Here is a 10,906-nt window from a genome sequence, read left to right as displayed (position 1 = left end):
ACGAATTCCAAAGACAGTCAGGCAAAATGAGGTATATATGTCTCTCTGGACTAAGGATAGGGAGATAGAGGTCTGAGACTTCAAAGAGGGAGAAGGCAATTTACAGAAAGATGCAAAGAGTTAATATTTGGTAAACAAATGTTTGCTGGGCTATCTATAGACAATGGGACCTGAGAGAGATCTTTTGATAAAATGGCCCTTGCTAGATGCCTTCCTGCCTACTAGACCTAGAATTATCCATGGTGCTAGCTCCTTCCCGGGATGGGCCCTTCTATCTTAAATTGTTTTAGGTAATTTGGAGGAAGATCAAATGTTCTTCCTGAGTCTTCTGAGCCTTGATTGTCTTCAGCTCGAAATAATCTGCATACCAAAGTGGCGCATCTTGAGGCGGCCTGCCCTGAACCCCATCACTCCCAGGCCCTTTCATGGGCATACATATGGAATACATACTATAGACAGACACACATTTACATCAATACATATTTCTTTATATTTATAAAAAACTGAGTTCCCACTGATAACCTCCAATTACAACCCAAGATCACAGGATTCATTTTATTTTTCTCCTATATTTCTATCTTCCTTCTTTGACAGAAACTTGGCTCCCATTATTAACATATTTATTTTGAGCAATCCCCTTGTATTAACAAATCTCACATTGTGGTCCCTGACTTCTTGTCCATGGCAGCATGTATAAGGACTCTGCTGGGATCAAAGACCTAAAATAATACAGTGGTGGCTGACGCTTAAATGAGAGTGAGCATGGTGCTCGGTGAAGGTGTGGAGGTGGCAAGGCCAGAGTCCTGACTGAGATCATCCAGATGGAGTGCTGTGTGAGACGATGAGAGCCGAGATCAGAGGCATGTGGAACTTGGTAGTGATCAGTTAGGGGAGAGGTAAGTGGAAAACAGGAAAGTGGGGCCACTGCAAGGAAACTTCTAGTTTCAAGTTGGCAGAGTAAAAATACTTCTGTCTCCCGTTCCTCTTGAAAATCATCTCAAAATAAAAGGGAAAAAAATCATGTTGGATTATACTAGGACATAATTATAATCTCAGACCACAATTTCTTTTAAAGATTGGCACCTGAGCTAACATCTGTTGGCAATCTTGTTTTTCTTCTTCTTCTTCTCCTCCCCAAAGCCCCATAGTACATAGTTGTATATTCTAGTTGTAGGTCCTTGTGGTTGTGTTATGTGGGATGCTGCAACAGCATGGCTTGATGAGCGGTGCCACGTCCATGGCCAGGATCCGAACCAGTGAAACCCTGGGCCGCTGAAGTGGAGCATGAATTAACCACTGGGCCACAGGGCCAACCTCCTCAGACCACAATGTATGAAGAGTGTATGAAAGAGTGAATGACCACAATTGAGAAGAGTAAATAGTAAGTTACCTAGAAGAGAGGAAGAAAGTCAGATTCCTGTAAGGTGGACACTGATGTTCCCAGAGAAGGCAAAAAAGCCTCAGGAATTGAGAACCACCAGGTACCACAGAAGGGTGGATTATTTGAAAATCTCCATGAGGTGCAGTTAGAACCCAGTGCCATAAGTCCACCCAGTGAGGTGACTATCCCTACCTGATGAGAGAGAGGTTTTTTCTTGAAAAACAGGAACAAGAGAAGCTTCAGAGTCCAGGACATCAAGTGCAGACAGGCAAGTTATGGTACTGACAAGAGAGGGCCTAAGCTATGCTTATTGAATGGTCAGTTAGTCCCCTTGTCTGAGCTCTAGAAATCCTGCAGCCAGGCTTTGAGACCCCCTCTTCCCAACTTGCCCTCCCCCACCCAAGGAGCAGAGGTTTGGAAGATTATTTTCCAGAGAATCAAACAACCCAGAAAAATATCTGTGGATCTTTCATGAATCCTCCCTCAAAATGGGACCATTCCCTCTACGATGAAGTTCAATGATAATTAAGCTCACCTTTGTACACAAAAGCTATCAACTTTTTGTGGGGTTTTTTTTTGTTTTTTTGGAGGAAGATTAACCCTGAGTTAACATCTGCCATCGATCCTCCTCTCTTTGCTGAGGAAGACTGGCCCTGAGCTCACACCTGTGCCCATCTTCCTCCACTTTACAGGTGGGACGCCTGCCACAGCGCGGCTTGACGAGCGGTGTGAAGGTCTGCACCCCAGATCCGAAGCTGCGAACCCCAGGCCACAGAAGCGGGATTTGCAAACTTAACCACTGCACCACCAGGCTAGCCCCTACTTCAACTCTTTAATGTCTCATTTTAAATATAAATGCACAGCCAGGGACCAGATATTTGAGGAAAGACTCCAACAGGAAAGAGCAAAGCAAACAGAAAAAGAAGTCAGAGGAAACAGAAACCAAGAGTATAAAAAATGTTAACCTAAACTATCCTCAGAGAGGCTAACATGAAACAAGAACAGCATGCTATGTAAAAGAACAATCATAAAAAGAAAGTGCTCTTGGTAGTGAATTAATTTCAATGAAATTAAACATTAATAGTGGGAACAAATTCAGTAGAGGGTTGGAAGAGAAAATCCTCTACAAGAATTGAACAAACCAGATTTTGAACCCCATTTTACAGCTTTCTTATGAGGGGAGGCTTAAAGCTCTGTAAAGTAAAAAGCTTTCTAGTTAGTAAAGATAACATTTCAGACAATTTTCCAGCACAGATTTTCTATTTCTCACAAAGTAGTTTGAATCACCTTGGCAAGGGGGAAAGTTAAGAAAATGAAAGCGGATTCAAGTTTTTGAAAGACCTTTAAGCCAATTGTAAAGACACGGGAATATTTAAAGAAAGAATTTGTCACGTGTTGAATGATGATACCTGTAAAGTGTCCTTTCATATCACCAAATTATTGAGACTTAGTGAGAGCTGGTTTGGTACCATGTTGGAGTGGAATGAATTTTCTGAAGTCGTTGGTATATGTTAATAGTACCACCCTTAAAAAACAAAATTTCCTTCAAATGTCTCCTTTCACCCTGGCCTATGCAGCAAATCCAATTTTTTTTTTTTTTTTTTTTTTTTTGCTGTTAATAGCATATAAGGCAAAAGGAATATAGATTGCTTGGTTGAATAATTATTTATTAAATGGCTCATTTTCATGACAAAAGTTTCTGTGAGACTATACATAAGGTTTTTGAAAGCTAGGTCACAATTACTGTTTTTATTACAATTGTTTTCAAGACATAATAACTTTCATGTTAAAGTTGTGACTTTAAAAAGATTAATCTAAATAGGTGTATCATCACAATAATGTCACTGCAAAGGATATAACATTAATATATCATGTATCTACTAAAAAGAAAGTAGAGCACTTTACAGGAATTTTGGCGGGGGGCGAGGAATAGAAAGTTTATTTGACAATATATTTTGCTCATTCATTATCCTGGCATTAACAATTTTGTAGAATATTTCGAAGGCAGAAAACAGACACTAATTAGGAATTACTAATTTTTAAAAACCACTTCATTATAACCTACATCAAACCTGTCTACATACTTATACCGTGTTCTGGTCAGTTGACAGAGCCTAAAGAAAAGACTAGTCCATTTAAAAGATCTTAAACAGTGCTGCGTATTTCCACTTGGGAGATTATCATATTAAGTAATACAACAAAACTGTAATATGATACCTGGATATTTTTCCCTCAAAAAATTTAAACTGGACACATTTTTTTCAATAGGGTGCAAAATTCAAAACCCAACATAAAAATGTTCAGAATAGGTAAAACTAAAGACAAAGATTAATGGTTGCCTAGGGCTGCGGTGTCTGGGGGATGTTACTGGGTTGAATAATGTCCCCACAAAATTCATGTCCACCCAGAGCTTCAGAATGTGACCTTATTTGGAAATAGGCTCTTTGCAGATGTCATTAGTTAAGATAAAATCATCCTGGATCGGGGGATGGTGGGCTAAATCCAATGACTGTTGTCCTTTTAACACCACATGAAGACACAGAGAGACACACAGGGAAGAGGGCCATGTGAAGACACAGGCAGTGATTGACGTGATGCAGTTACAAGCCAACGAATGCCATGGATTGCCAGCAACCACCAGAAGCAGCTAGAGAGAGGCCTGGGCAGTTTGCACCTCAGAGCCTCCAAAAGCAAGCAACCTTGCCAACATCTTCATTTAGGACTCCTGGCCTCCTGAATTGTGAAAGAATACATTTCTGTTGTTTTAAACCATGAATTTTGTGGTAATTTGTTACAGGAGCCATAGGAAACTCATACAGGGGGAAGACAGAGAGTGACTGCTAATGAGTATGGGGTTTCTTTTTGTGGTGATGAAAATGTTCCTGAAGTGTGGTGAGGGTGACACAACTTGGTGAATATATTAAAGACCATTGAATGATACACTTTCAATGGGTGAATTGTATGATACATGAATTATATCTCAATAAAGCTATTATGTACATTAAAAACCCTACATAAGTACAAATATATCTATCATTATGCTTTTTATAATTCCTTTTTCATTTAGACATTTTTAGCGTTTAAGATTATAACCCCCATAAAAAGAAAACAATGAAAATTAAAATAGAAACACTGCTTAAATTTTAAAAATAACCATTACTTAACACATTTGAAATGAAGAATGAATAAAAGTTAGCAGTCTATTTTAAGTTAAAAAATATTTAATATTATCAGATAAAAACTTTGATGGTGACAGCTTTACATGGCTCATTCCATACATTCCATAATGTAAAAGGGCACAACATTACTAAGAAAGAAATGAGTAGTTGGGTTTGTAAAAGATTTATTGAGCACACAAAAGCAATTAATGCGAGATGACAAATACCGAACTCAAATTATTACAAAACTTTTATTAGAGACAACTGCGTCAAATACCTCTGACATGTCCTGTTAAGGAAAAGCAGTGATGTACCTTTTAATCCATAAGAGGTTCAAAGTCAACAATGATATTGTATAAACTATCAGTGCTATTCTAGTGACCTAGAAGTTTGCTATAAATACGCTTATCTTTTGCTAGATAATCATTCTTATTATGATTTGATTTGATTTCACAGTGAGGACTGAGGAGGCATAATCATTTTTTAACCACTGGGAAAAACAGTGATATAAATTAATGATGGGTGCTAAGCTGGACATTTTGTGTTAAAAAGATACACTGTGTTTAATTGGATTGAATATCTTTCATGAGGAGTTGGGTACATTTGTAAGTCCTAAAATGTGTTTATGAAGTCTTGTGAGAGAACATGTGTATGCCTTGACTCACTCTGGCTTGCTTTTAAAATGGAATACATTTGGCACTAAATGGAACAAATGAAGACAAGCAAAATTATGTAAGACTAAGCTGCTCCATCAGAGTTGGCTGTCTTGCCTTACAATTCATACTATTTATTAGTTCTTGACTGAACAGAAACAAACAGACCTAACTACATAGCATTTCTATGACGTATGAAAATAGAATCTAGAGCTAAGATGAGACTGCCTCATTGATGAGCCAATCTCCCACTCTGCCCTAATCATATAGTTACAAATGTGAAATTCATTTAAGAATTCATATTTTCACCCAATGCTTATAATTTTTCAAGTTTTCTTTCTAGATATGTTCTTGGTTATGTGGCCAGCTAAAATACGGTCTTTGAATTAAGTAAGGAAATCCATATAAAAGAAACATCTATTTTATAGGGATCTTACTGTACTTGAAACTTCCTTTAAAAAAACAAAACACCAAAGTAAAACTTTGTAACCAAACTCTCGAAACAAAGCACTGGTGGCCATATTTTTGAGTCTCCGATGAGTCTTGAAGTCCACTCACTTTTCATGTCTCAAGGGTTTCTTCATTTGCTCCACAAGTATCAACAACACAAATTAAACAACTTGTTACTGGAAAAGCTCGGACTTTAGAGTTGGCAATCCATTTGTCTGTTTCAGTATTATATTCAAGGATGTGTCCTAATCGACCCACACCTTGAAAACCAGCCAAGACATAAACTGTAGAGCCAACCGCTGCACACTTCACTGTTACACCCTTCCACGGCATTGGTGAGACCATCTTCCATTCGTTTAATTTAATATCATAATATTCCACATTGTCCAGACCACCTTTGAAAGAATAAAACAACATGAACAACTATATGAACAAACTGAGATTTCTTAAAGTAGTAATTCTTTGCCTTTTTCCAAAATTTTATTGTGAAAATTTTCAAACATGCAGAAAAGGTGTAAGATTTTACAATGAATGCTCACATATCTACCACCTAAATTCTTATTCTTACTTTAACACCATAGAAATTTAACTTAACGTTTGTCGTTTTAGAACCATAAGTACTTATATTTATTCTACAAAATTAAAAATGTTCTATCCATTTTGGAAAAACAAAAAAAGTAAACCAATCAGTGGATTTTCCCTCTGATTAACTTTTATTACAATTATTCAAATACCCTTCTTTTTCCCTTCTGGTATTTATCTTTCAGCAGTTTATGGAAAATAGCAAGAGATACAGACAGGAGAAGGGAAGGAAGTTGCTTCTTTGTTATACTGACATCTACTAACTAAAGATTCAGTCCAGATTCTCCATTTAAAAATTCTTTAGCATTGTACAGCCTTAGTTAAGAAAATAAAAAGGTTAAATTCACTCATTTAAGAAAACAGCAATATTGATATTTTCTTTTTTTTGAGGAAGATTAGCCCTGAGCTAACTGCTGCCAATCCTCCTCTTTTTGCTGAGGAAGACTAGTCCTGAGCTAAGATCCGTGCCCACCTTCCTCTACTTTATATGTGGGATGCCTACCACAGCATGGCATGCCAAGCGGTGCCATGTCTGCACCCAGGATCCGAACCAGCAAACTCTGGGCCACGGAAGTGGAAGGTGTGAACTTACCTGCTGCACCAAGGAGCCAGCCCCCATATTGATATTTTCATGCAATGTTCAAAAGTATTTAGGAAATTTTGTCATTCAGAGTCTGGATACAAGTCCTAAAACTTGTATTTAAAAAGTTTAAAATGTTTTTTTAAAGTTTAAATGTTTGTCACTCAATAGTTCTTAAGCTAGTGTGGATACCATTCCTCAGAGGGTATTTGGAAATGTGTGGAAGCTGTCTGAGACTGTCACAATGACTGGTGGCCATTACCCACATTTCATGGACAGGGATGTTAAATGTACTGCAATATTTCATAAAATATGTTAGTTCCCAGAAACTATACAAATAAGTCTAACGATGTAAGTGATAAATGCTTGTATCTAGATTTTAAGAACATTTCAATAATTGAAGATAAGGAAATATCAGCAAACTCATTGGGAAAGTTGAACAGTGAATTAACATCACATACCTAAGCCATTCTGACCACCCACAGCAAATATCTTGTCTTTTACAAATACCAGTCCATGATTCTTCCTGGCCTCAATCATTGGACACAGCTCAGTCCACCTGAAAAAGCAAAAGAAAGTTTTTAGTGTACTTGTTCACAGGAAGTAAAAGGACTGCCACTAATTTATAAGAAAGGTCTGTTATCCCAATTAAGTGCTCATTTATCACTCACATACACACACACCTGGAAGGCTAGAAAACAAAAGTTTAACAGTGGTGTTGAGTAATTTATTTATAGGTGGGGTAATAGGGATTTTATTCCTCTCAATTCTGATAGGATATGAGAAACAGAAGCTATCTGAAGACTGTTAACACGTCTTCAGAAGAAATCCATTTGCTGTAGTTCACAATAACTTGTAAAATAGTAACAAAAAGGAAGGGGAAGATACTTAAGAGAATATGAAGCATTAACACTGTCACAAGAGGTTTTAATCAATACTTACATGAGTAAGTAAAACATGAATTCATCACGGGCCTCTAGCAATCAGTAAATTAGTAGTATCTGTTACTATTCACATCCATCTTCAAATCTACACTTAGAACTTCAGGCAGCTCTGGTAACAAAAGTACTATCATTCTGACAAGTTTAATAACTTGTTAGCATGTTGCTATGTTCACAGCCGCTACTAGGAATAAGATTGAGAATATCACGTGGACACAAGTGTTGAAGGATACTAATTCGCAGGTAGCAGCATCATATACACAGACAACTGTGTTTTGCTATTTTTTCTATGAGAGTCAATGCCACCGTCTGCGTACTCTCCGATACAAACAACTGACATTTGTGATTGTGAAGGTGGTAGTGGCACACAAGCCTGTGCTCTTAATATAACATAAACCAAAGACACCAAACAACAACAAAAGGGAAATCTGGCATAAGTGTAATTCTATAATACGGTTATTTATATCTCTTCTTTCAAACAATTTAATAAATTTAATTTTTTAAAACATAATTAGGGCATAATGATTAACTCTGAAATATTGACAACTCTTTTGTTGCCTTATATTTATGTATTTTGTTTGTTTTAAAAATGGTTTGACAGTGGTTGACAGTCAACTTTCATTTTCAGAGCACTCTGTAAGGTAAGGTGGGCAACACTGCTCCTGCTTTCCAGGATAAACACACATGCGCATCTGGGTGAAAAGACCAGCGTACAGCGTGGCCGTGGGCAAACCAGTACTACGCCTCCATTGCCTGTCCATGCAGCGAGCTTTACAGAGTGAGCTGGCAAGTGCATTAAACACGGGATGTGACTTGGAAAATTTCAATATGCATACCTCTTTCTTCTCCAAATATGTCCATGACATAAAGTAAGAACACGTTTTTATGTATATCTAAGTCTCCTGAAGGTTTAGAATAAAGGAAGTTACACAAAACATACTTCCTTCCTCTTGTAATTCACAGGCAGAGTATGTACGAGGTCCTTGCTCTCTCCAACTTAGAGGCCTTTCCTAAAATTCTGACCCTAGCACATTCAAATGTGTATGTACATTCTTAATACAAGAACTAAATTCTCTTCTTGGGTTCCTTGTGCCTTTGACATCCTCTTCCACTGAGCTTACAGAATACAATTAACTGTGAAATAAGAGTTTTAAATTGATACATACGTTTCTGTGGCAGGATCATAAACTTCACAGGAATTCAGCACTCGCCCAGAAACATTGTTCCCTAAACTTCCACCGCAAACATAGATCAGGCCATTGGCTTCCACCATCCCGTGGCTGCATCGCTGAGTCAGCATGCTGGGCTTTGTGTGCCAGCTTTCAGTTCTTGTATCATAGCATTCAAATAAATACAGAGCTGAGTTTCCTGTAAAAGAAAAGGGCCCAATCATGCTTAACTTAGTGTGTGTGTGTGTGTGTGTGTGTTTGTGGGCTTGCAGCAAGCCGATGGAGCACTGACTCATGAGTTATTAGAGGGAAGAATATCTTTAAGGTTTGCAGAGTCATTCCTATAGTCAATCAACAATAACAGCAAAAGGAAGGAATAGATTAAGAAAAAGCTAACCCTGTTTGTATAGACTTTAGAAAATATTCAAAAAAGGATCTGTTGGAGAGGCTTATTTATTGGTAACTAAACTTTAGGAAAAAAATTGGTTTGATCTCAAAAAAAAGTCAAATAAGAAACATTCTGGGGCCGTCCTGTGGCAGACTGGTTAAGTTTACGCACTCTGCCTAGGCAGCCCAGGGTTTCACTGGTTTGGATCCTGGGCACGGACATGGCACCACTCATTAGGCCATGTTGAGGCAGTGTCCCATGTGCCACAACTAGAGGGACCCACAACTAAAATATACAACTATATACTGGGGGGATTTGGGGAGAAAAAGCAGAAAAAAAAAAACTGGCAATAGTTGTTAGCTCCGGTGCCAATCTTAAAAAAAAAAAAAAAGAAACATTATGTACATTTTCAAGCTCAGGTGTGCATGATGAGAATTACCCAAACTTCAAACGTTTACATAGAGGGGAGAAACAGCTATTTACACATGGTAAATCCATACCGTAAAATAGGAAAACTACTATTTGATAATATACTAAGGCTTATCATTTAATATTCTATAACAGCCACTGCACCATAACAAAACTGTTCTTCCTGACTACTCTCAGTGGTTGTGTGGGTAAACCCTGAATTCAAGCTTGTGCATTCTTGGGTATACACTCAAGACATCATTGTATGTTTCTGGTGTACTTTATACATTTTAATGGCAAAACGTATATTCATCCTGTTTTAAAACTTCTCTACATTATAGGAGCTCAATAAAGAGTTTTAAAAATGATCCTATTAAAGATCAAGTGCTTTTTTTCCTTCCCAAGAAAAAAGAAGTTAGAACTTTACCAAATTATTTCTCATTTCCCATTCTTCTGGACTTTGCTAATGCTTAAAAACAACAACAACATCCTTATAATTCCCGATTGCAACCAAGACCTATGAAAGCAAAGATCAGAGAGTAACAAATGGAAGAAGCAATGGTCATGGCTAATGATAACTTCTTTTTAAACATTTCCAATTTGGTAGCTTCAGTTAGTTGACACCGGAGGAAATAAACAGTATATAGCAGATGTAACATATTTAAGCAAAAACCTGACTCAGTAGAGCAAATGCTGAAGAAATGAAGTTTTATATAAATATATAGTAATACCACAGAACAGGTACTTTCTATTATTATTATTATTATTAGGATATATTAGATTTGAAATAGGCTGTATTATGACATTCTGTGAAGAATGCTTTTATAAAGGGGAAGTGGTCACCTCTTAAGTCACATTTAGGAAATCACAATATTTCTCGTATTCATTTGGCACCTAGACGGGGGTAAAAATGTAGAACAGATAAATATGCTGCCCAAAAGCAAAACATTCACCAAGGTAATATCAAAATCATCAAAGAAAATAAAAAGACCTAATTAACATTTAAATTCCATACCTTAGGTCTACTTGGTCTTCCTAGTTTTCTTTAGAAGCCCATTATTTAGCTAAAGAAATTACTTGAAAAGATGAAAGCATGTAAAAGCTATTATGTGTCTAGTTTGCACCTAGAACATTCATTTAGAAAAATCATTCATTTAGGAAAAGATCACTACTGGACACTAACAAATTATTCATCA

At 37.1% G+C, this 10,906-nt stretch overlaps 1 protein-coding gene across 4 annotated transcripts in view; it reads right to left on the bottom strand.

The window, feature by feature from the left end:
- Positions 1-3,031: 3,031 nt before the first annotated feature.
- KLHL7 (kelch like family member 7) overlaps positions 3,032-10,906 on the bottom strand; it is a 63,581-nt gene continuing 55,706 nt past the window's right edge. For all 4 annotated transcript variants that reach the window (XM_001498016.6, XM_014739088.3, XM_023639359.2 and 1 more), the window contains 3 exons: positions 8,912-9,113; positions 7,266-7,363; positions 3,032-6,037 (listed from right to left, as the gene is read on the bottom strand). In XM_001498016.6, coding sequence (XP_001498066.1) covers positions 5,754-6,037; positions 7,266-7,363; positions 8,912-9,113 — 584 coding nt within the window. In that variant the 3' untranslated portion in view covers positions 3,032-5,753. The remainder of the gene's footprint in view (positions 6,038-7,265; positions 7,364-8,911; positions 9,114-10,906) is intronic.

This window comes from Equus caballus, chromosome 4, assembly GCF_041296265.1.
Source record: "Equus caballus isolate H_3958 breed thoroughbred chromosome 4, TB-T2T, whole genome shotgun sequence".
NCBI lineage: Eukaryota > Metazoa > Chordata > Mammalia > Perissodactyla > Equidae > Equus > Equus caballus.
Note: the sequence above shows the minus strand (reverse complement) of the source record. Positions and strands in the feature narration are given on the sequence as shown.